The sequence below is a fragment of the Oryzias latipes genome, chromosome 18 (assembly GCF_053564925.1).
Source record: "Oryzias latipes strain Hd-rR chromosome 18, Olatipes_Hd-rR_3.1".
NCBI classification, from domain to species: domain Eukaryota; kingdom Metazoa; phylum Chordata; class Actinopteri; order Beloniformes; family Adrianichthyidae; genus Oryzias; species Oryzias latipes.
Window position 1 is genome coordinate 20,981,380 of NC_136254.1, and position 25,606 is coordinate 21,006,985.

Genomic DNA, 25,606 nt, shown 5'->3' on the forward strand with positions numbered 1-25,606 from the left:
TCTCAATGCAGCAAATGTTGTAGTGATGTCAGCGGTGATCAGGAAAAAACCCCGCTTATTTTTACTGCTCGCAGTGAATTTCAGCTAAAAATGTATAAATCTAATTAACTAAAATTACATTAAAGCTAATAAGGTGACCCTTAACATGTTTTTCAATACATAAAGTAAACCTAAAATCCTTTAATTTCTTTAAAAAAATCAGCCTTATTAATTTGGTGAAACTTAATTCTGATTTCCAATTGATTTCTGTACACAGCATTCAAAAATCTGTCCTAATGTTGTATTTTGACTTGTGAAACTTTCCTTCAACTGTTTGTGAAAAAGTTGAACAAAGTTTATAATAATAGTAATAAGCTATTTTATTTTAAAGCTCCTTTCTTGCCACTACAGAAATAATAAAATCAGACAACGGATGGATGGGCAATCGTAGTTGAAACGCAGAATTAAAGATAATTAATGAGTCAGTGATACGGAGGTCCAGGGGGAGAGAGTTCCATAGTTGGGGGGGGCCGATTGGCTAAAGGCTCTGGTCCCCATGGTGACCAGTCGAATGGGGGGTACGGAGCGCTGCAGGGAAGAAGATCAGAGAGAGCGGGAGGGAGTGTAGATATGGAAAAGATCAAATAGACAAAGTGATAGATACGTTTGAGGTAGTTTACAGTTACCCCCCCCCCCCACACATATGACTTTGGGGCTGTAGGCTGCAGACCCCTTTGAATACAATTTTCAGTTTTCTTCTATTCTGTGTTATTCTAGGCACTTTAACATTGGGAGTTGGGTCATCTAGACCCACTAGACAGTACTCTGAACCTTTTTTCTTCTATGATTTGTGATCTTCACTGGTGTCCATGGATTACATGAAATCTTTCCACCTTTATCCACCTTTGTCATTGTAGGGAGAACACGTCAAAGTAAGGGTGGGGTCATCTAAGATAGCACAAGGGTTACAGAACGAAAAACAAAGTCACCTGTAAGTACTAATTCTACCACAAGGTGGCGGATTGTTGCAGAACTCCAGATCCTGAGCTTAGTGATTCATTTTTTTGTTGTTGCAAAATTTGGCTAAAGTATGAAAAAAAAATCTGTTCTCTTAAAAACAAAAAAAAGAAGCGGAACAATAAAAGGTCGATACTGACAAGTGTTTTATTAGTAACACAGACATGGAGACAGAGCTGATAAGAATCTGCTGTGAGCTTTGATGAGACCAACATTGTTCAGAAGGCATTTAAAGATACAGGATTAAACCCATATAGTTAAGAGGGGATGGGGTTAAAAAAACTGTAAAGATTGTGAATTTAAATCAAATTGCAAACTGCAACAAAAAAATAAAATGAGGAGAATTAAGTGCAATTCCTATTATAACAAACCAGGATGGCTTCAAATGACCAAGGTGGAGAGCATTATGTGCAGAATTCATTCTATTATATATCATGGAAATAGAAACAATCAGATATGGAAAGGCGGCATGGCAGTCCCCAAACCGTTACGAGCCACTCCTTTTTCTTTTTCTTTTCTGGCTCTTACAACTTTAAAGTCTTCATCTGGGGGGAAAAAATGTGTCCTTAAAAATATGTTTCTTGAAAGTAAAGATCAGTTAAATTATTTAAATCAATCCATACTTGATGGGAAGAAAAAACAAGTACCAATCAGTGAAGTAAAAATTTGATTGAATGAAGGAGCAGTTTTTCCATTTCCTCCAAGAAGTTCTGCTGAGCTGCATCGACGGTGGAGAGGAGGAAGAATTCCGGGTGTAGAATTGTCTAGTGTCTCTCTGATGATCCTCCGTCTGCCCCGTCAGTCCTCCAAAATGTCCAAAAATGCTGAACGGACCCAGCAGGCATACTCACACAAACAGGCTCACTCACCTCCATACGCAGTCAGTATCAGGAGCGATAAGGCAGAGACTCCATTTGTTTTTGAAAAAGAAAAATAATACAAATAAAGATTCAAGAAAGGAAAAAAAAAAAAGCTGGCTTCCCCCTCCCAACCCAGTAGTTTGTTTGTTTTTTATTTCTGTGATCCCGTTATTGTTCGTTCCGAGTGAATGTCCCTTCTGAGAGGCTCAGAGAGGACGGGCGGGAGGCCTGGGCGGGGATGGAGGGCAGGTTGGAGGCCAGCAGAGAGGAAGACGCTGGTCAACACGACCGGTTCCCCTCGGTTCAGCCAATCACCAAAGCCGGTGCTGATGGAGGTTTCGACTGAGGACGGAGCGGACGTCAGCGGTGAACCTGAGGCCGAGAACAAGACAAGTCTGGCTCTTCAGACGGCAAAACAAAAGCTCATAAATTCCTTAAAAGACCCACTCGGATGACAAAATGGGGTTTTTAACATCTTCTTGTAGCATTTTCTGATGATGGAGGACATATAGAAGGAAAATTAAGCTTAAAGTTGCATTTGAGTGAGTCGTATATCAGAGGCAGAGGAAAACATGCCATTTAAAAAAGATCAAGAAAAAAACGCTCCTGTGAGTTAGCAGGAGAGCGTACATGCAAATGAATGACGGGAAGTGGGGGCGGGCTTACTCTGCCTACAACTCAGAGGTGAATTATGTCCACTTTTATTTTAAATTTTGTCTAAAAACAGCGGAATCTTAATCAAAAGACCACTGAGGACGCTTAGAAAATGGAGGAAAAAGAGGATCGGAGTTGGACTTTAAGGAGAATATATTTCACTTTCATTAAGAGAAAACTGTGAAAAAAGGATTGAATTTTTTATTTTCAGACAGTCAACAAATATTTGGATTCCTTTTGCAAAACAACAAAAAACCCTAAAAGGGATATTATACAGTATTTATACAAATAAATACTGTATAAATAGTAATAACTCCAATCACACTTTATCTGTGAAACTGAAACGGTTTAATAAGTGTAATAAAGCCTTTAAAGTCAGTAAACATGGAGTGTTTGCTTTGTAAACAAGCTCCCAGTCCCGTTACCTTAGTGCATCCAGCATAGGCAGCAAATTAAGAAGCGCTGTGTCACTAGGGTCACTAAACCAGGACTTGATGGGAATTGCATTGTCTGAAAGAGAGAAGAGAAGAAAGGAATCACTGCTTGTGGTGAGAAGCATTGCCTTTAAATCCACTCCTGGCTTCTAAAGTTCATCTGTTTCATCATAAAGCTCCATTGATTTTGTGTAGATTACTGACAAAACAGAACATCAATAGTTTATTAGTTAGTATTTTTGCTATACTTCATTCTTACAGGAATTAAGATATGTTCCTTAAAAAAAAAAAATCTGTATTTTGTTTTTTTTTTGTGAAAATTATCACCATGTATGTGGCTGTGTGTGTAATGTGGAAATACGTTTGTCGTTTAGTTTATTTGTATGAATATTTGCCACATTTACATGTTTCAGATGAATAAACTCATTGAAACAATAGACAAGCGTCTGTAAACACAGGTTACTGTTTTGAAATAAAGGTTTTGATTATCCAGAGGACAAAAAGCTCCAGTAAATCTCATCAAGCAGCCACAACGGAGGGATTTAAAAACCTGAAACTCCTGAAGAGGAAACTTAAAGGTCTTCATTTTCATATCGGTGAGGTTTTTGACTTTTGACATCAGCATGATTCTTTCTATTTTATAATGAATTGGACAGCAACAATAAATAATTCATGCTAGATCTTTGCTGGTCTTTTTTTTTATCCCTCGGTCTTTCTCAATCCAACCCCTCATTTATTCATTTTACCTTCATGAATAGTTAGATTGAACAATATTGCATAAATGCACTAAAAACCTAAGTACATTTCATCATAAAAACAAAGAAGTAACTGATCTTCAAAGAAATAAACTGCAATGTTCCCTCGCTATATCCCAGTTCACCTTTTGCAGTCTCGCCATTCTAAGGTTTTTTGTGTGTAATTTGGCTTGTTCATTTTTATTTTTTACAGCACATTGTGTTCTGCGTCCTGATTGGCTGTAGATCTCGTCTATCAAACAACTTCCTTTGTACTTTGTTTCTGGTACCAAATGTGTTCATTTTGCCAAATCTACACAAATCTAGTTTTTTTTAATTCTATAATAATGGCCTTGATTTTCTATGAGCAGTTGAACTTTGAGAAGTTAAACAAGTCAGAAAAGGGTGAAAATATTCACGAGAAAAGTGTGTAAAGTGTGCAGTGAGGAGCCCTAAAACATTTCTAATCTTTCACAGATTTCCTCTACCGCAGGTTTTTTTTTAAAATATCCAACTCCTGCCACAAACGAGGGAACAATTTATTATTCAGAGGTGAAATTATGACAAAAATATTAAGATAAATAGGTGAAATGCTGCATTTTAAAGCAGATAGTCTAATGTTTTCAGCAGTAAAATGTTTTTCCGTTAATAAAAACAAAAAAGTTATAAATCTTAAATAAGCGTAATAAATGGAAACAGATCAATCAAATTACATTGTGTAAAAAGGACAGAGAATAGGATTTATCTTCCTTTTTCTGTTTTTGTATTCATTTGTCTAAAGTTCTTTATGCGCTGCTGCTTCCTCAATTCAGCTGAAAGTCGATGTTTTGTTGCTCATGGGATTTGAGTTCAGGTGTGGCTAATAATACAACAGGTGTGTTTGTCTAAAATGAGTCAAAACAGATTTTTTATTGTTTTTCTTTTCTTTTTTTATACATGAATTTTGTTCCATGTGGTTTACATTTTCTTTAGAAAACAAAATAAAGCTTTGTCCTTACCTGGATGGCTTCGATAAGCACCAGGCGAGTTGTCCAGGATTACAATACTAGACAGGTCATCGTGTACTACAGACAGATCTTTAATATAACTACCTAAGTCCAGCGTACAGTGCTGTCAGAAGAAAAGAAATCGCACAAAGAGTCAACGTCGGTGGGAATAAAAAGCTGACTGGGGTTGAGGGTTTAAAGCCCCACCTGTCTGTAGTATCTGCGTTTTAGGATGTTCCTGTTGTTGTCCAGCTTGTCGGCCACGGCTGAACCGTAGATCTCCATACTGGCTGTGAAAACCACCAGCTCGTACCACTGGCTCACCTGTGGACACAATCGGCAGCCGTTTCCAGCTATTCTTCCTGTCTAACACAACTCAGGCAGGACTAGACATACCACTTCTAAAAAGAAGTCCACGTGCGGCCTTTTATGTACAAAGAATCTGACTGGATGTTTGTCGATGACAACCTGAGAGGAAGAGCAAACAAAAGAGGTCAGATCATCGACAGAAAGCAAAGAAACAAAAGCAGGTGAGTTCATGTGGGAGTGTCCGTACTTTGAGGATAAAGTCTGGAGGCGTGCCGGGCCTCACTGTAGGCCTCAGAACCCCATCGTGGTGAGAATGGATCAGCGTCTCGTCCAAGTCCAGAACCAGAATCTTCCTTTTTACTGCATCTGGTTTAAGAGACAAAGTGGATACACTCAACGAAAGCTGAATTTAAGAACAGAACGCACATGCAGAAAAAGGAATTAGACTGGTGTGACACCCGGATGTTGTACGGACGCTGTCAGCAGAACTAATGGGGCTGTGAGTGAAGGCCGTGGTCATTCGCTCGGGTTCGGCTCTTCAGCTCTAGTTAGGCGTCAAAGAAGCAAATGAAGCAGGTCAAGAGTCAGCGATGCCTGAGGTCTACTGACAGAAGTTCATTCACACACACATGGTAATGGAAGGCCAGCATCTCCACCCACATACTAACATATTTTAAAGGCCCACTTCAATCCTCTTTTGATCTGTTTTCTGTTCTTTTTTTTTTTTCCAATATTATGATTCTATTGTTTCGGCCACACAAACCGAAAAGAACTAGTCCTTTTCAAAGATGTAGTTTCTGCAGAGCGGGAGGAGTTCATTAGAAATTCACCTCTGAGTTGTGGGCGGGACAATTAGGATGGAGTGCTTTCCTGCCATTTATACCCCTCCCCCCCAAAAAAAAAAATCAAAACAAAAGACCTATTAGCGGTGCAACAAAAATGGCGAGCAGTGTTGGAGATGTCCAGACGTACGATTTTGAGCCAGATGCCCGCTGAGACGAGGAAAACTGATACGTACGTGGATCTGAGAGCTTTCTGTTTACATGCTCTCCCACTGGCGTACAGATTTGCAATCTTTAGCTTAATTTCTTTAGACATGTCCTCCATCACAAGAAAAAAATGCCACAAGAACATGTTAAAAACACAATTTTCATTTGTGTTTTTCTTCAACCCTTGAAGGTTTCCATAGCAACTTATAAACATCAATTGCTACAATTTGGTCTCGTTTTTGTTTACAAATGGACTGAAGTATCTTGGGAAACACTGCAAGGCTAAAGATCAACATCTCCCATCAAGTGAATATAATCTTTTCTTTCTCTTGTCACTCAATATTTTCAGCTGAAATGACGCAGGAACAGATTCTGAGCGATCTTTGCTTTTGACCAGACAACCCAAACCTTCATTTAACGGATGACAAACATCCGTTCAGGCGCTTGATCGGCTGAGAAAGCACAGACGTGAACTGAAGTTTGTTTTTAGCTGGTAGTTTTAACAGGTCAAGGTGTAAATTATCTGGGGGGGGGTCCCTCATGAGGAGAAAATAAATTGTGTGAAAACGGCTGGGCTTGAACTTTGTGGTGAAGGAAGTGGTGAGTGTTTCTGAGCAGCTTTGTCTGCGAAAAAGGCTCTTTCTGTAGCACCACCGGCAGTTCCTTCTTGTTGATTCGGTTCATCACTGCAAAGCTGCGGGCGTCAGCATGTGTGTTGTGAAAGAAGCAAACAAAACGGAGACACAAGAAGCTTCGTCCTCCGACGGCGTCAAAAGCTGTTCCACATGAGAAAAAAACCCTGGCGTACTCACTTAGTCTGTTTCTGGAGATGGGGGACAGGGGCAAAGTGTCGTATCGCACCGTCTGATACTGGATTATCTGAAAATGTAAATACAAAATACAAGATTGAATGTGAAAATATAAAAAACAATGAGGTCATTTGGGTAAAAAAATGTATCCCACATTTAAATATGTGCATCAATGTTTGCTTGGAAGATGCCGTCTGGTGGTTTCCACCATAAACTTCTTAAAAAAATGCATTACTATTATTGTTGCTTTTATTTTGAAAAGATTAGTAGTGGAAGCCCACGGATGCTCATTCTGAATTTAGAGCAGTGGAACTTGATTCGCTTTTACAGCCCTTATTTTTTATTTACAGCTGTAAATAAGAGAAAGTAGGTCATAAATGAGAAGAAACATCATCCAAGAGTGAACGTTGGTTTAATTCCGGCTCCAACTACAGTGAGGAGCCTTCCAAGTGCTGCTCCTGCTCAGGGGCTCTGCACTTTTCCCTCACAGGGGCTATTTTTACCCCCCCTCCAGCTGTCAGTGGGTGTCAGCGGGGCACTCACAGACAGGAAGACTTGCAAGGGTGACTTTGACTGAACTGCTTGGGACCTTTTCCATGGGACGGGGCCTCCCCGTGGTGGTGCCCCCTCCCTTTTACTCGCTGCTGCCAGCCACGGCGAGCTTGGGGAAGCTTGCAGTGGCTGCAGCTGCTGGGCACCCCTGAGACTAAAACAGGAAATACATTCCTGCAGCATAAAGACGGGTAAAGTGGAGGTTACCTGCTTTATGTATCTGAAGCAGAGATAACACATTTATGGAAATGGATCTGCATTCAACAGCCTTTTCTTTTATCCATTTAACCCGCTAGTATCAATAAATAACAATTTTCCATCATTCATGATCGTTTTAACAAACTAAACGTTCTTGCCGTTGTGCCAAACTGCGATGGAGTATTAGGGTCACCATGACAGAAACAAAATAAATTAATTTACGCAAATAAAGTATGATAAATAAGTCGTAATTTTCTTTTAATAAAGTTGGTTGTGTAAGCGTCTGTTCACATTAAGTGAACCCGCCAGTGCAGCCATTTACCGGCAGGTTTTTTTATTACAGGCATCCATGTGCCATAATGCATTTGGACGTCTTTCCCGCCGGAATTCCACTCCTTGTGGGTCAAAATCATCTGAAGAGGTCCAGTGTCCTGCAGATTTTTTCAAATGTCCTTATAATAAAACAACGTTGACTCAGTAAAAGTCTCAGTGCTTCCTTATTATAAATAGCAATGCTGAAGTAACTGCGCACAATGCGCTCCAAGTCTCTCATACTGAAACACCTCATTGGTTCTTTTTTGTTATTATTATTAGTAAACAGCCTTTTGCCGCATAAATGTATGACTTTATTCTCATAAAATAATACTTTTTTAAGGCTCAATTTAAGGACTTTATTCTCGTAAATGCACACATTTTCCTCATATTTTAATAACTTTATTCTCATAAATGTATTTATTTTTATGCTGATGCTAATATTCTGTCGTACCAAACTTCATAGTATTTTTAAAAAATAAAGTATTAGATGCATAATCAGTACAGGCCCGTCTATTCTTGAATTAATCAATGAATTATTTAAATTTTAATCTGGCGAGGGAAATGAACAAGACCCTTTTATAACAGCAGAGTCGGTGACATTCATCAACAATTGTCTTCTCATTCATTAAGTGCTGATTGGGATCAGTGTCAGAGGAAGTCTGGGGGTTTTAATTAGAAGTTTAAAAAAAGATCATTTGATTTGAAAAAGAAGTCCTATACGTGAGTCATTTTCATGCTTTTGGTAGACCAAATAAAATGATTAGAGATCCTAAACAACAAAGCCAAACGAGTGACACAGAACAGTGGTGTCCGTGTGCTGACGTAATCCTCTCACTCCATCCATAGCATGGACTCCACTACAAAACTCACATAGCCAGTTGACAAAACTGCCACACAAACTGCAGACAAACCTACAACAGCGACTTGATTACGACACACGAGACACACCTCCAGGCTTTGTTTGCTTTAAAGGCAGCTTAAAGCAGACATTCACTCCGTTTTCACCACAAATACATTTCCCCTAAATACTTCTAGTTTGTCATACTAGTTGTTATGTTTATGATAGAACTTAGACGGATGTTTCTGGGCTTCAGTTAACCGGTCATCTTTTGATCTACTGTAAAAGTCTTCCCAGGGGTCTTTTAATTATGACTGTGCTGATTTTAGCCCAAATAAAGACAGTGTGCAGAGCGGCAGTAGTTCATTAGAAATTCACCACCGAGTTGTGAGGGGAAGTGTTGGTGTGCGCTAAGCCCGCTCCTACTTCCCGTCATCCATTTGTTTACACGCTCTCCCGCTAGCTTACAGCCCATCACAACCGCTACCTAGCATTGAGCGATGGAACAAAAATGATATCAGAACTACCCAGTGTACGGTTTTGAGCCGGATACCTGCTCAGACAACGAAAACAGAGACGTACAATCTATATACGTCTACAAGTGGATACATCAGAACAGAGCAAAGCAGTGAAATTGTGGCTAATCAGCTCCTGATTCACCATTTGAATAAAGAAATACCCGGAATTTTTAAGCTTAATTTATTTTATACATGTCCTCCATGTGAAAAATGCCACAAGAACAGGTCAAAAGCACAATTCTCATAGGAGTGGGTCTTTAGATCTATAAAAAAAAGTCCATAAAGACTAAGGGCGGTTGTAAACTAAGGGATAAAAAATAATCTACACTTCTGATCTAATATAATGCTTCCTAACTAAGGTTTTATTAATTATTTAAAAATAACATTGTATTTTGTAGTTTAAATGCTTACTTAGTAAACTCAAAGGTAGTTGCTTATTTTTTCAAAAAGGCTGAATATTTATAAGGAATCAACACTGGTTTTTGTTTATGTCTTAATTTTGATGGACTTGCAGTTGCAAACACTTAACCATTTAAGACTCGACCTCGTAAAGTATCACCTTTACAATAGCACTGACATTGTATTACAGTATGAAAAGGGCTTTTTAAATAAAGAACGTTTTGATTTGAACAGGAGGGAGCCTGTATTAAGCGCTAAAAGTCTTTGAGGCAAATAAACGTCACTTTGTCAGTCTCTTACCGTTCGTAGGTGCTTCCTGAGGATGTACATGAAGAAGCCCCATATTCTGGACGTAACACTGAGGAAAGTGCGGATGCCGAGAAGACACTGCCGGGTCTTCAGCATGTTGATGAGCACGCAAAGACCCCACGGCGGGTCAATTTCCAGTTGATTAAAAAGAAAACGTGTTATCTGTGCACAGAAGGGACTAACTAGCTGCGTTTCTCTTTAGCGACAGCCGCCAAACCAGCTACTTCAATATATATATATATATATATATATATCAATCAGGAAGAGGCCGAAGCAAACGTGTGTGACTGAGTTCCTCGCTCTGCACGGTTGTGGCTCGTTTAGCACGGACCGAATGGCACTCGCATTGTAACGTAAACAGGCCAACTTGGAGGGGGAGAAAGTAAAAGCCGCTGCATGGACCTTTAGCACGTAGCTTCTTGACAGAGTAGCCTCTCAAAGCTGTACACTAACCGCCGCTAGCTTGATAGCTACAAGGCTACAGCTAGCTCGACAGGGTGACCACCTTGAACCCTGGACAAAAATACCCCCAAAAAACTGTGCGGACGTTCGTTGACAGGCACCGGCTCAATGTGACTTCGACCTGGCCGGCACCAGAGGAGGGACGACTGTGCAAAAGTTCCGTAAAGTCCGACCAGTCTGGCTAGAATCAGTTTGTAGTCCAGTTGAAATCCGGAATGAATCTGCGAGCCGCCATCGCCGCCTTGCCGTCACTTCCGCAACGGTCTAGTTGGTCGCGCGCAGGCACGTCCACGTGGAAAAAACACAAACAGGCGTGTACGAGCACGTGCATGCTCCCACAGTGTTAGAAAAAAAACTGTCACAGCTTCTAGTTTGTTCTCTGTCGCCTTAACTAACCCTTACCCGGAAAGGAGCATTTAAGACAGGTTGCTGCACCTTCAAAGAATAGCCATTTGAGACTTGTTCAGAAATATATTTAATACAAAGGTTTATGTGAATATAATATAGTCGAACTAAAACTGTCAAATACGTTTTTGGCAAATGCAGCTTTTTCATATATTTCTATAAAAATTGTGAACTACAAGATAAGTTAAAATTATTTTTTTATAATAAAATTCATCAATAATGAATTTAGATAAAAAACATTGCAAAATGAATTAAAACAAATATTTCCCAAAATATTTTGTGTTCTGCTATGTTACATGGCTTGATTTGCTGGGAGCTTTAAGATAAGACCAGATTTACAGAAATTAAAACAATAAAACCTAACAAAAAATAAACAATTAAAACATATTTTTTCCTAAAACAATGTATTTTTGGATGAAGATGACTTAATTGGCTGAGAACATTAAATATATGAATAGCCTGAAACAAATAAATTAATTATCAAACTTATTAATTAAAAAACATTTTTTAAAGAAGATTTTTTTTCTTCAAAAAATATTTTCTTTTTTGTCATTTTAAGATGACTTAATTTGTTGGGTGCTTTAAGAGTTGACTCGCGTTTAACAAATAAGTAATAAAAAACCCAATCGAAGTATTTGAAATACTTTTCATAGAATATCAATCCACTCATTCCTAATCGTACTAAGCATTAACAACATAAAAGACTGATATCTTTGGGTTTTATTCTTTGAACTCAAACATCAAGATCGTCATCAGGATCCTCCTGGTCGTAGTCGTCGCTTGCATCAGGCTCATACAGAATTTTTCCGGACCCTGGGCCGGAGTGAAGCAGAGCGGTTTTCCTGCACAAAAGTACAAAATGATTTTAAAAAAATATTTCAAATATTAGTACCCAAACATCTCCATAAGATTTGCCAGATTAGGCACGATAAGTGCCTCAACAAACAAGCCCCTAAACAAGAACGTTCTTAAAAAGTCACTTTATAAACATTTATTGAACTGGGGATCTAAAAAAATGAAGAAAAAACATCCAGAAAGCGTAAGAAAGTTAAGCTTTTTATAAATAAAGTTTGATTAAATTTTTATATGGAATTTGAATCCGAATTTCCTGTTTTGTATGCACAATACAATTATGATCCTCTCAAAGTGTTTAAAAAACACAAGTCAGGGTTAGAAATATAAATAAATTTTAAATGTAAATAATAATAAAAAATCTAAAATATATAAAGGTCATACTTCTCTTTGCTGAAGACAAAAGGTAGTGCAAGCTTCTCCTTGGCTTCACGCTCTGCATCAGTCAGTCGAAGATTGAATGTTAAGTTAGCTGTTGGATCCACCTTTTAAAAACAAAAGTAAGAACCTTTTTAGCTCTGTTGTATTCTCGTACCCTCACTGTAATCATGTAAAAATAATACTATTATTTGTCTTTAATAAACCTGTTCTTCTGTGGTGCTTCGTTTGTGCCCAGGATTGGTAGGTTTGCTCAGGACAGTGACTGTCAGATCTTTTCTGATGCTGAATATCTGCTCCTGCAAATGCAAAAACAAAAGTAATTAAATCAAGTCTATCATGGTGGAGAAAAGCAAAGAAAATGTAAAAACCCACTCTGACCATCTTTTGATCTATTTCAGAGGTGTTCCCAGTGGTCTTTTAATCATAATTACGCTGTTTTAGCCAAAATAAAAAAATAAAAATTGTCATTTTCTATGATGTAGTTTCTGCAGAGCAGGAAGAGCTCCCTAGAAATTCGCCTCCGAGTTGTGGAGTAACCCCCAACCTAAAATTACTGGTGCAAAGAAAATGGTGAGCAATATTGGAGCTATCCAGCCATACAGCTTTGAAGCAGATTCCAGCTCAAATGAGGAAAACAAAGACGCATATGGATCTTTTTGCCCGCAGGTGGAGCCATCAGAATGGAGCGGAGCAAGGAGCTTGTAGCAGCAGTGCCACAGCTACAAGCTTTTTCTAACTGCATTTTTTCATCTGCTCCTGATTAACAACGATTTTAATTAAAAAAAAAAAAAAAGTAATTTTAAGCTTAATTTTCTTTCTATATGTCCTCCACCATCACAAAAATGCCACAAGAGCATGTTAAAAACACCAAAAACATGATTTTCATAAGAGTGTTTAAGTGCAGTGTTAATGTGGCTTACATCTTGCGTAACCTTCCCCGATTTTGAGCGTTTTGTTATTTTTGCCAGTGCTTCTTCCCCCTTTGTTCCAGGCTCCACAGTAATAACTGAAGTGGCCAAGCGGCAGACACTTCCCACAATGCCCCTTGAATGCATGTCTTCATGAAGCAAGCCTATAATAGTTCTTACAGCTCCCCCTAATGATAAACACAGAAACAAACAAAATAAAAATACACAGAACACAATGAAATAACTTTAAGTGTATAAATAAAGCACTGAGATTGTATTACGTTTTCAGTATGAAACTTGAAATTAGATGAAGAAACTTTATTATCACCTTTTTTGAGTTGTTGCAGTGTGTGGCAGACAGCAGTTGGACTAATATGCCTCAAAACCCATGAAAGAGAATCAATCACTAATGTAGCTGGTTTGGATGGTGCCGTTTGTTTTAACAGCTCTGTGAGTCTGGACGAGCTGAACTGGTGGACTGTGAAAGGCGAGTTATCCGTCCACCCAAGAGGATCTGCATAAGCGTCGTGAAAGTGCAGCCTGAAAGGAGTTCATCCCAATTACAGTTCACTTTGGATCAACAGATAAAGCAACTCATTTATGTTTACAGAAATTACCTCTGAAAAACGAATGATTTCAGTCCTTCTTTCAGTTCTTCTTCGCTCACATCCAATCCAAGCACGTGTACCACCTCTTCCCTGGTGTTCAAATGATAAATAAATGTTTTTTTATTAGAATAAATAAATTGTAATTTAAATATGTTTTTGAGTAATAAAAGTAGTAATCTCTTAAGAGACCTGTTCAAGGCAGCATCAATGAAGCTCTTTAGGAGATGTCGTCCAGAGTAACTACATGAATCTGTTTAGGGATGTTTGTCATGTCAATGAATATAGATCTTACTTGCGAAGTATTATTCTTTACAAATAAATATTACTTCTATAAACATTGGTTTTACCTTGAATTAGCAGGAAACCTCCAACATCGGTGCCTTGTAAAAGCTCGGACAACATGGTGAAACTAGGCTACAAAGATGGAAAGGCAAATACAAAATACGAAGGGAAACGATTGTATAATCGTGTGTTTTTACACCATAAAAGAGCTACATCTTTCAGCTAAATAGCATGCTGGGGGATAAAGAAACGCCCCATCCCACACTTCCGCATTTTACCCTCGGTGCCTTATGGGAAATATAGTTTAAAACACACACTCTTGTTTTACATGAAAGTGGATGCCAAAGTATACTTACTGCATTTCCCAGCATGCAACACTGGAATGGTTTATGGCAGTTTAAGAAGGTTGATGTTAGATTGGATCAGCTTTGTCGACAAGCCCTGCCTACTTTAGCACTATCAACCAATCAGCGAACTAAACCGAACCTAGTCAGCCAATCACAGCAAAGGATCCCTCCCGCTACGTCCTACTCGGTGATCCAATCTACCAACAGCCCCCGAAAAGGTTTCTGCCGCGCACGAAGACCGTGCTGCTTAATAAAGCTCAAACTCAGGTCGTTTGTGTACCTTCGGGAAAGACTAGGAAACAATTACTACGTTTAAAGTTTTCGTTATGGATCCATTATCAGTGCTGGTTAATATTTGCTTTTCTTAGGATGCTTTTTAAACCACACGTCCAGATAAAAAAGGGGCTTAATTGCTATTTTCGTCGAACTAAAAAGACTGATTTGTTCTGATCCGACATCGGTGATCGTTTACGAATCCCCACCAAGGCAACACAACGACTGTCTGGGCCCTTTTGGATTATTTTCTTTGAAGAAGATTCTGCTTAGTCTTCCGCGCGTTGGGCAGTCTGTTGCTGAAGTTACCCGGCAATACGGTGCAGCCACGCTGGGAAGCATTCCCAGCGACGGCCGCTCTCTCTGGCTAGCTTACAGGCTGCTTCTGTTTCTTCGACCGAGGCCTTGGCGGTGAGGCGACAATGCTCGACATAATGTCTGATCACCAAGGTACATCTTTTAAAACATCTTTAATAATCTAATTTATTATCATTTGCAGCTCGATGGTGTTAGTTTTCGTCTTGTGGGCTTTAGCAAGCTTGTTGTTGTCTTGTGTAAGTTGTGAACGCTTCTGTTACGTTTCGTTGCGTATGCTTCAATATGGCATGGCTAGCCACCGATTGATGTTATTTTTCAGTTCTGCTGCATCGTTATAAATTATTAAGTTAGGTTGTCGTGTTAATCTAACGTTACAACTGCGTTCAGTTAGCTTACTTTTTTTTAGCTTACGCGCCGAATCACCTTGCTAACGTTTCTAAGTAAATACTCTTAATGTAGTAGACAGCTGGTCAAACCCCATGTATTTGATCGGCTTTAAAACAAAATTAACAACCAGCGTGGCGCAGAATGGTTAGATTTGATACGGTTCAAACATCGTAACTGACGAATCCGACACGCCCGATGAAATGTTAGCATCATCTCGCTAATACGGAGCTAGCCGCTTCTCATAACCTGGGGCTCCCATTTCCATTTCAAGAAAGCCCACTCGATGAATTAGTTGCTGAATGATGAGTTGTAATCACAACTCTTCTCCCTCAATAATTACCTTCGGCCACTAGCGTTGTAACACTTTAAATTACATAGTCCGATTATGATTACCGCTCAGCTCAAAACGTTGCTATTGCAAGCTGCTTAAATTGTGGCTAGCTTCGCCTTTAAATGTCAGCTAACTTATAGCAAAGTAAGAAGAAAACACTTTCAGGTAGTTTAGTGAAACCAAACTTCGATGCACATGTTTATAGTTGACGTATAACATTTATAAATTCATTTAGCTTCACGGTTGGCTTTTAAAATAATTATATATATGTTTTTACCTTTCCTTTGCAGTACGAATTAAGCTAGCACATTAGCCAATGTTAACACACATCATATTTCGCTGCACCTGCTTAGGAAAATCTCAAGTTATATCAATTCTAGTTGAGAAAAGTAACGTTATTGACTCAAATGATGCCGAAAAAAAACGACCTCGGCCTGTATTGGTAAGCTAGCATTAGCATTAGCCCACCTCGCTTTAGTTTTATCACTCGAACTTGAGCATCAGCAAATCATGAAGGTGTTTGACGAAAATGTTTAACTTTTCAGAACAAGACGCCGTGACTAACTTGGTGCTGTTTATTTTTTCTCAACCAGATTCTCTTTTGACATGCAAAACAGAACCTCTGGTGAGTGTATACGTTTTGTGTGTGTGTGGTGTTGGTTTGTGTCACTGTTGTTGTCCAGGCTCGTGTAGCTAAGCTTTACTTCCTCTAACAAAGCTTTATGCTTTTTTAGCCCCCGGAGAAGAAAAAGAGAACCGTGGAGGACTTTAATAAGTTCTGCAGCTTTGTCCTGGCTTATGCTGGGTACATCCCAAGCCCCAAAGAGGTAAGTTAAAAAAAAAGAAGCTCAAACCCACCTGATTGTTTTTTTGTGTGGTGTTTTTGACATGTTCTTGTGACATTCTTGATCTATATTAAGAAAATTAGGCTTAAAATTTCATTTCTTAGTATTTCTTTTTATTCAAATCGTCGTGAATCAAGAGCAGATGGAAGAAAAGTATTTATAGTCTTTATAGTCATTTATAGTGCAGCCAGATGGATGATGGGAAGTAGGGCTGGACTTACCCCGCGCCTTTCATTACTATTTTGTGCCCTGTATAGGACATTTGCCATTTTGTAGAGCGCTCTGAATGTACAAAACTAAAATCGAGTGGCCTCAAAATTTCCCAGACGTCTCTGTGAAAAATCAACGTGCATCGATGCTCATTAGATTGGCGAATGTAGACAACAATGCATTACGTTTAAACAATTTTAAAATAACGTTATATTTGAACATTGCAAAGAAGCAAAAAAGTAACAAAACTGATGCTATTTTGGTAAATATTTGTTGGGATATTTAATTACTGCCATGAAGAATTGGATAAATGGGGTTTTGTCTACTTGTAGGAAAGTTCCTGGTCCCCAACTTCATCCAGCTCCGCCCACAGTTCCGGACTGTCAGCAGATGGAGGCGTTGGAGGCAGCAGTTCGATGAGCAACACATGGGGCGACGGCACCTCTGACATTCACACCATCCACACGTTTGTGCGCAAAGCCCGAGCAAACAAGGGGAAGAACATCCCCCGCATGCACTCTGATAGCACGCTGCTGGATAAGATGCGCCTTAAGGACTCCCTGTACGAGAGCCAGGTCAGCGCAAAGGGGGAGCGCAAGAAGGACAAAAAGCTGAAGAAGCTGTCGCTGGGTTCGTCCACGACGACAGCGGCAGACAGTGGCAGCAGCGAGAGCGAGAAAAGGGCCCGCATCAAACGCAGCAAGAACTCCTCAAAGCAGCCAAAAGTCAAGAAGCTCAAAAGCTCGGCGGCTCAAAGCGAGACGGACTCTGAGGAAAAGACTACGCACTCTGAGGGGCGCGTCGTCCGGGAGGAGTTCGCCACGCACGAGGGCTCCACCCCCACCGCACAGGGGCTGGGGAAGATGCAGGCGGACGAATCCACCAGGGAAGCAGAGATGAGCTCCAGTGAAGGCGAAACGTGGATCGCAGACGAAGACATTATGGTAGAGTCAGGTAAGACTCAGCACCGTCCTTCATTGAAAACGACCCGCCCGACTGCTATGTGGCGTCTATCACACCCCGGCCTTCTCACCTTTTTGTTTCCCCAACAGGCGACGATTCGTGGGACTTGATCACGTGTTACTGCGGGAAGCCGTTCGCCGGCCGGCCGATGATCGAGTGCAACCAGTGCGGCATTTGGGTGCATTTGTCGTGCGCGAAGATCAAAAAGTCAAACGTTCCCGACATCTTCTACTGCCAAAAGTGCAGAGACTTGCGGCGGTCGGGACACAAAAAAGACACATAAAGATGAAGAAACTTTCATTCGGAGACACAAAGAACTCCTGTTTTTGTTTTGTTTCCTTTACCCCCCCCCCCCACCCTGTTCTCTGACACCTACTAAACTCTGATGCCTACAGCCAAAACCGCCTGAACTATCTCAAGAGCATCACCAGTTGGTTTGAAACGTTTCCTTTGACAATCGCTACCATTATTTATCCCTGCCATCTTGTTTTGAATTTGTTTCTTTCCGACTGTGAAGTACTGCATAGAGGGGAACCGTACCGGGTATGAGTCCTTTTAAAAACATGTTACTCCAGCATCTCTTGTCCTGATTCGTAATGTATTGCACTGGTGATGTGCAAATGTTTTTAAAGCATTTCATCAAGGGGGGACAACTTGACTTGACACTCGTTCTCAGTTCGATCGCCATTTCTTCACCTCAAATCAATGCAAGGTTGACTCTGGAAGGCGGAGGTCCCGTTTTGTTCAGACTACGGCTCGATGGGCAGCTCGTGTTATTATTAATATTATAATAATTTCTTTTTGTGATTCTTTAACGTTTCTGTCGGTGGACTCCACTGAAGTTGTAAAGTTAAGGAGGTGATTAAATCCATGCATTGGTGTAGCTTAGTTTCAAGTTACACGTCAATAATTTCAGCGGTGCACTTTGATTTAAGAAAATAAATAAAATAAAAACAGTTTCTGCTTCATATAATTGGAGAATGGGAGCTACAGTTGATGCAAATCTCTACCTGGCTGCGTTTTTTTTGTTTTTGTTAAATCGTTGGGTTCATTAGTTATTTACCACGAGCATTTATTTTGAAAGGTCGTTGGACGTGTCAAGTCATTTTATACGAAAGGTTGCTGTTCGCAGTGTTTTTTTTTGTTGTTTTTCATTTCTAGCGCTGAGGTTCGTTGTAGAAAAAAGAAAAGGTGTTTTACATTTTCTTGTAAATTTCCGAACTTTCGGGTTTAGAGGTGCACCGCATGCCGGGAAGGATGAAGAGCTCGGCTGTACAGAAAAACAAACGTTGAGGCTACGTAGGCTGTGGCGTTCCTTTGCTTTATACCATGTGCTTTTTTGTTTTGTTTTCTTTCCTTCTTTTACGTTTTGTGGGAGAGTCCTTGCGAGTTTTCCGTAGCGGTTGCACTCCCCTGTACGAGTTCTGTGTACATATCCTTTTTTTTTTCTTTAACATCTGTACATATGTGAAAGTGAAGAGAGAATACCCAAGCAAATTCTATATTTTCTGCAGTCAGATATTGTTTTCTTTAATTGTAGCTTGAAAAATAAAATCCTTTGGAACCACAAACGTTGTATTTTTTTATTTTCATCAATAAAAGACATTTCATGTTGTCATTTATAAAAGAACCTGTTTGCACACTGAACTGTAATTTTCCTGTTTGACCTCTAGAGGGAGCCACTTGACACGAACCTCCATACAGCACACAGCCAAACAGCAATTGAACAATAAATACAGAAACATTGTTTTAAATGAATTTATACCATGGGTTTTTATATTTTCTGACAAATATAGCTGCTGTTTATGAATCTACAAAAGACAGTTTAGATGTTTGCTCTTCCAAAACCAATAAAGGCTGGTGTCGTTCAAACATTTCCCATGCTGTACATGCATAGTTATTTTTTGTGGCAATAAATGGATGTTTTGCATCAGAAAACGTGACAAGACTGACTAAAAAAGGATTCAGGCTGCATTTTGGTGTCGGAAACCTTTCATCTGAAAGCGTCCGATGGAATCCAGAGGGGCAACCTTCCTCCTGCACAGAAAAATCACAAAACGCCACTTTTTTTTATGTGTGCAAATTCTGCAGAACATAAATGTCACCAGCATCATCGTCTATACTTTTATTGGGATCCCTGCAATTTCTGAAAAATCTTTGTTGGGTGCTTACCTCTTTTCATTTGGTTTGTGGTTGTGGAGTTTCTGGTGTTGTTTCTGGTCTTGTCTCTGGACAGACGGGGATTCTGGCGGGGCAATGAAGCTCTCCGATAAGAGGGACCGGCCGTTCGCATCCCTGCTGACCTCGGCCATGTCTCCCACAGAAAGGTCACCCGTGTTGGCGGGGTGAGACAGGCGGGAAAAGCCCTCTTGGTCCACCCAGTGGATTTCCTGGACACACACAAAGAGGATCATCCAGCCGACTCCTGACTAGATGGATCAACGTCTGATGATGACAGAGCTTTGTAGACCCTTACCCGTTTTATTTTGGAGGGCAAAACAGCTGTGGATGTTTCCTCCAGTGAGAAGTAAAGAGCCAGGAAAGACAGAACACCTCTGGAATAATGCATCTGAGACGAGCAGGAGGACAGCCATCAATACAAACCCCTACTTTTCATCTCATTATGTGGTTTAACCCTTGTGCTATCTTTGATGACCCCACCCTTACATTGACATGTTCTTCCTACCATGACAAAGGTGGATAAAGGTGGAAAGATTTCATGTAATCCATGGACACCAGTGAAGATCACAAATCATTGAATAAAAAAAGGTTCAGCGCACTGTCTGGTGGGTCTAGATGACCCACCCCCCCAGCGTTTAAGTGCCTAGGATGGCACAAGGGTTAGCAGGGAAATGAACTTCCAAAAAAAAAAGAAGCCGGATCTTACCATAACTCTTCTCTTATCTCTTGATTTCTGTCCTCTGTGATTTTGGCAGCGACTGTGTGCCAGTGGTCAGACTGAGGGTATTTGAAGCCAGGCATCAAGGGGTGGGTTTTTAATGTGGGACTGTTTAGGCTAACAGTGTGTGCATGTGGGAATGGCATCAGACGCGCCAATTAAAGCTGTCGCCGTGCTGTCCAGCTTTGTCATGGTTTGTTTAAAGCGTATATCCACTCCTATGTACTGACAGCTTTGGACACACGTACATTCAGGCTCCAGTGAGGACAGATGGGGAGCTTGATAAGCCTTCTGTTTATGTTCTTGTCTTGGGGCACTTTTTCTTTTCCTATCCATTCATACAACAACACTGAATAAAATATATATGCAGATGATAATTTTAAGCTTTGATCAGACAATATGTATCTGATCAACCAAATATCAACCAAAATGTCCATTTGTGAAGTCTAATCTGCAGAAGGATGGCATTCGTGCGTAAAATAGAAATGTAATTTTGAACACGATTGATGTTTTTTCAGAGTTCAAGACTGGTTACGTCTATTATGCAACTACTGTGTGATGAGGCAGTGAGGTTCTTTTATTTGAAAACTGTTAAACAGAGACAGTTTGCAGATTTGCTGCAGAAGCAGACATGCATTTAGGAGTCTGCAACCTTTAACACTTAAATAGCTCATCGGGTCAATTTCTCACTGACTACAACCCAGAAGGAACCATAAAGTCTCACTTCACCATTTAGAAAGATAAAACACTGATTTGTGTTAATGTTATTGCTACTATTATGAGAAATTTTTATTTTGGTATCAATCAAACATAAACATAAAGAGAAAGTAGCCTTTTTTTTTAAAATGAAGTAGTTTATAACGTTTGACAGATGTTCAAACAACTTCCTTTCAAAATAAAAGACTTCCTGTGTCTAAATGTAGCAACTGTAGTAGTTGGTTGTGGATGTATGAATGAATGAATGAATGAATGAATGAATGAATGAATGAATGAATGAATGAATGAATGAATGAATGTATAATTTATAACGGACTCAAGGTCCAAAGAACAAGATCATAAAAAGAAATCAGAAAGGAATCAACATTCATAGAATAACATAGAAATGATAGGAAAATGCTAAGAACAATAAACATAAAAACCAAGTTATAACACCAATTACAAACTTAAAAAAGCTTTAAAAAGGCGTTCATACCAGTACCTCCAAACTGGGGACTGATATTTAAGAATGGTGTGGTGAGGGCTAGGATGATTGTATCCTCAGAGGCATTAAGACGTTTTATAAAACCATAAATAAAATGTCTTCAATCAGCCAGGAGAGTGTGAAGTGCACCAACAAACAGCTCACTAGCACTGCACCATCGTGGGGGGTTTAATAAAAGCCTCAGGGCATCATTATGAGCAACTCGTAACCTCTGCATGATAGTAGTCAATCCACATGTGTGGCGTGTTCAAAGCACTGCAGTAAGATTTGAATAAAAGAATTTTAGCATGAATAAAACCTGAGTGTTTGCCTCAGCATACAAAAGAGAATATTGTCTGCAGATATCATCATCATCAGTTATAATAACATGATTGAGATATTTAACTTAATGACAGAACTCATTACTACACAATTTAAAAGCAGGAAAACTCAATGTCCCATCAGCCTTAGTACAAATAAGAAAAGCACTATTATTAGCGTTACATAAAATGTCATCTTTAAAACCATAAAAGGAACAGACGTTGTAAACCGGAGCTGCTGGGGCTTAAAATCCACTAAATCATCTGCATACATCAAATGATTTACATTAAAACTCCCTATCCTGCATCCAGAATTACATGCATTCAATTCATGTAATGACATGTAATATCAGCAGTTTATTTGACGGTTTGTGGTGCATCTCTGCTGTAAAGTCCTAAATCTAACAAAGTAAGCAAATTAAGTGACCCTTGCTGTATTTTTTTTAACCATAGGTTCATAAATCCATGAAATTGTTCAAAGATAAAAAAAAAAAAGAAATCTACCCAATAATCCAGTGTTCCTTAAAACTGTTTAGTGAAACGTGTGTTCAGCTGTGAATTCATTGGAGAAAGTTTGAGTAACTCTACTTTATAAAATGTATTTATTTACTTATTTTTAAAACAATTTAATACCTCTTTTTTTGCACTTGTCATTTGTGCAACACTTCCATCCAGGTTGATTCCATCCACTGAACTGGAAATATGTGAAGCTGAGACACACTTCCAGCAGTTGGAAGTGTGCAGGCAGAGGCACGGCTGTGCATTTTCTTTATTGTCTTTTTCTTGTGCCTTTATTGGTTGAAATCATCCGATGAACCAGTTAATGTTCACCAAACTAACCCCCCCTCACCTCTTCTATTGGCCAGCTTTCCAACACACTTTAATTGTCCTGAAAAACAACTACTTACCATTAGTTTGCGTGTTGGGACAGTCATAAAGGAAGGATGGGATAGTTTACTTGGCTGCTGTGAAATTCTGCAGAAAAAAAGAGGAACTTTCTCTCCATGTGTGTTTTTTTTATGTGTGGTGGAAGTGAAAGGTCAAAAATGCATAATGTCCACAATCCAATGACATAAAAATGGTGAGCTACATTCAGTTACACCACATGAGTCTACGCCACATTCGTGTTTTTAGATCGCTGCTTTTGACTCACACCATGTTTATCATCCCCACACATCTGGATTTTCATGTAAATGACTGGGAACCAGTGGACGAAGCCCAGCAAATTTGATTGATATTTGTCTTTACAAAATAAGCAATCAGATCAAAATTCTTTATTTATAAAGCCTTTTTTTATTCCTTAACAACACAAAGTGCTTTATGTATTTTAAACTTAAAAAACAAACAAAAGCAAAACAATGAACTTCCACCTCTCTTCAGAAAAAAGGATTGATAGACAGACAGAATTGAACCAGCATGACCCCCACACACCTGCATGGTGGATCGTAAAATGAAACATTTATAAGTTTAACCCTTGTGTTATCCTAGGCACTATAACATTGGGAGTTGGGTCATCTAGACCCGCTAGACAGTGCTCTGAACCTTTTTTCTTCAATGATTTGTGATCTTCACTGGTGTCCACATGAAATCTTTCCACCTTTATCCGCCTTTGTCATGGTAGGGAGAACACGTCAAAGTAAGGGGGGGTCATCTAAGATAGCACAAGGGTTAAAAAAAACAGTGTTTTTCTAGGACATAGTTTCTGCAGAGCGGCAGGAGTTCATTAGAAATTTGGAGAACACGTCAATAGAAGGGTGGGGTCATCTAAGATAGCAAAAGGGTTACAACCAGAAAAAGAAATAAAAATGAAAATACCCTCCATATGTATCAGAAGGTTTGATGATTTGCTCCTTCCCTTTTGATTTGATATGATTTATTTTCTGTTTCAAGCATTAACTGTAGTCAACAAACAATCAAACACGCACTTAAGTCAAATATGTTTAATTAAATACAGTGATCATTAACTAAAGTCATGTACAGCTTGATTTATTGCTTGAAAAGGAGTGGGAAGAAGCAAGTTTATATAATCCCAACTCAGTTAATTCATTTCATAGTTTTACATAGTTTTCGTAATCTGGTTCTGATCCGATAGATTCTTTTCAAGTAAGAAAATGAAGTGCTTTTTGATGATTGATTATCTTCAGTAAACATTCATTCATGATTTCAGTAAACAGTTTAGTTGTTGACCAGACAGTGTGAAACATTTTGGAAACTTTTTACACATCAGGGTGCCGGGTCATGTGCAATATCCTACGGGTCGTGGGCAAATTTCTAATGTCCTTAGTGTTAAAAAGAGACCTTGCCTTTTATGAGACTCTCTTTGACTGCTGATTGCTTAAAAAAAGTGTGTGTGTGTGTGTGTGTGATGGCAACACCTATACCAGGGCTGCCCAACCCTGGTCCTCAAGATCCACCACCCTGCCCTTTTATTCAGGTCTCTCTCTTGATTTGCTAATTCAGACGACCGTTCTTTCTGATTGACGGAACACACCTGGTCCAGGTAATCAGCAGCAAAGAGTGCAAGGAGATCCGAGAAACAAACGGGGTGGTAGATATCCGTAAGCTGACAAAGTTTACTGCTGAGAAAAACAAACTGCATCCACTGCTGTCTGCTTTTATTGTTGGCCCTAGAACACTTTTTGAAAAATCTTGATGAATTTGGTGGTTTAGGTTGCAGTTTTAGTCTTTCCATGTCAAAGTCCCATTCCAATCATCCATGGAGATATATTCAAAGCGTTCCCACTGGTCTTTTCATTTTGTTTATTACATTTTTATGCAAAATTTAAAAAAAACTGTGTCGTTTTCTAGGACATAGTTTCTGCAGAGCGGCAGGAGTTCATCAGAAATTTGCCTCTTAGTTTTGGGCAGGACCATTGGCACGGAGCAACCCCGCCCCCACTTCCCCTCCCCATTGTGGAATAGGCCCAGCGTATTTTCTATGTCACAAATATGCATTTTTTTCATCTGCTCCTGATTCACAACAATTTAAATAAAGAAATAGTAAGAAACACGATTTTAAATCTTAATTTTGTCACAAGAACATGTTAAAAACACAATGTCTTTTCGTAAATCCATCACAGTTGATTAAATAACACAAATGAAATATTTTTCATAGGTTACTCTCATATTATTTCAAACAATAAATAAGAAAAAGGATAAAGACTTTAATAATTATTTTTTGTTTTGGAAACTTCTCTAACTGGAAGACGGGTTTACCGACAAAGATCAGAGATGCTATCTGCCCCGGGTGTGTGGCGACCTCCACTCTGCTTCGCCTGACTTCACCAGCAGACTACCACCCAATCCAGACCACACACATCCCTCTCCACCCCTCATCTTCTCCTCCTCTTCCTCCTCCGCCTGCCTTGCTGCTGCCTCTGTCTCCAGAAACAAAACACATCAGCGAGACAGAGTAGCGGCATGGATGGAGACATTGGCAGAGGATGGGGTGGGGGGATTGTACTTAGAGAGTATGCACATTCAGACACGTTTTCACTTTTCCTCCTTTTCCACCCCGTCCTAATTATTTCTATTTTTGAATCCGGAGACTGGCCAAACATAGAGCCAGTGCTGATAGATCAGCCAAGTATAAATAAACTCCAACGAGGCTGGCAGCATGTCATCAGGGGCCGAAGCCAGATAGGCTGCACTGATTAACCCCATTATCAGGGACAGACCTCATTAGGAGTCTGGCTGTGTGTGAGAGAGACATGCGCATTCTTTTATTGCAATTAG

The 25,606-nt window shown here is 39.6% G+C and overlaps 4 protein-coding genes across 7 annotated transcripts; 1 reads left to right on the top strand and 3 right to left on the bottom strand.

Annotated features, from left to right (window-relative positions):
* Window positions 1–1,124: 1,124 nt before the first annotated feature.
* Window positions 1,125–10,724, bottom strand: ctdnep1a (CTD nuclear envelope phosphatase 1a). The gene is made up of 8 exons (XM_004079793.5): window positions 9,892–10,724; window positions 6,775–6,841; window positions 5,221–5,339; window positions 5,061–5,132; window positions 4,872–4,988; window positions 4,677–4,788; window positions 2,936–3,020; window positions 1,125–2,228 (listed from the first exon to the last, which is right to left on the bottom strand). Exons 1-8 carry the CDS (start codon window positions 9,994–9,996, stop codon window positions 2,168–2,170), a joined length of 738 nt encoding a protein of 245 aa, XP_004079841.1. The 5' UTR covers window positions 9,997–10,724; the 3' UTR covers window positions 1,125–2,167.
* Window positions 10,725–11,472: 748 nt separating this feature from the next.
* On the bottom strand, window positions 11,473–15,867 carry elp5 (elongator acetyltransferase complex subunit 5). Of its 3 annotated transcripts, none has more exons than XM_020711645.3 (9): window positions 15,732–15,867; window positions 13,864–13,930; window positions 13,706–13,766; window positions 13,526–13,606; window positions 13,237–13,448; window positions 12,921–13,096; window positions 12,204–12,296; window positions 12,004–12,104; window positions 11,473–11,609 (listed from the first exon to the last, which is right to left on the bottom strand). In XM_020711645.3, exons 2-9 carry the CDS (start codon window positions 13,916–13,918, stop codon window positions 11,501–11,503), a joined length of 888 nt encoding a protein of 295 aa, XP_020567304.1. In that variant the 5' UTR covers window positions 13,919–13,930; window positions 15,732–15,867; the 3' UTR covers window positions 11,473–11,500. The 3 variants fall into 3 exon arrangements, with proteins under 3 accessions (XP_020567304.1, XP_020567305.1, XP_004079839.2); XM_020711646.3 differs by lacking the exon at window positions 15,732–15,867 and adding an exon at window positions 15,464–15,557; XM_004079791.4 differs by lacking the exon at window positions 15,732–15,867 and adding an exon at window positions 14,155–14,276.
* Window positions 14,345–19,043, top strand: phf23b (PHD finger protein 23b). Of its 2 annotated transcripts, none has more exons than XM_023965829.2 (5): window positions 14,345–14,868; window positions 16,048–16,079; window positions 16,189–16,281; window positions 16,842–17,463; window positions 17,562–19,043. In XM_023965829.2, exons 1-5 carry the CDS (start codon window positions 14,841–14,843, stop codon window positions 17,753–17,755), a joined length of 969 nt encoding a protein of 322 aa, XP_023821597.1. In that variant the 5' UTR covers window positions 14,345–14,840; the 3' UTR covers window positions 17,756–19,043. The 2 variants fall into 2 exon arrangements, with proteins under 2 accessions (XP_023821597.1, XP_023821596.1); XM_023965828.2 differs by having other exon boundaries at window positions 14,362–14,868; window positions 16,000–16,079.
* Window positions 19,044–19,216: 173 nt separating this feature from the next.
* On the bottom strand, window positions 19,217–20,488 carry LOC105356405 (uncharacterized). Its single transcript, XM_011487481.3, has 4 exons — window positions 20,360–20,488; window positions 19,949–20,041; window positions 19,645–19,862; window positions 19,217–19,509 (listed from the first exon to the last, which is right to left on the bottom strand). The coding sequence occupies exons 1-4, from the start codon at window positions 20,360–20,362 to the stop codon at window positions 19,437–19,439; spliced, it is 387 nt and encodes a 128-aa protein (XP_011485783.1). The 5' UTR covers window positions 20,363–20,488; the 3' UTR covers window positions 19,217–19,436.
* Window positions 20,489–25,606: the final 5,118 nt, after the last annotated feature.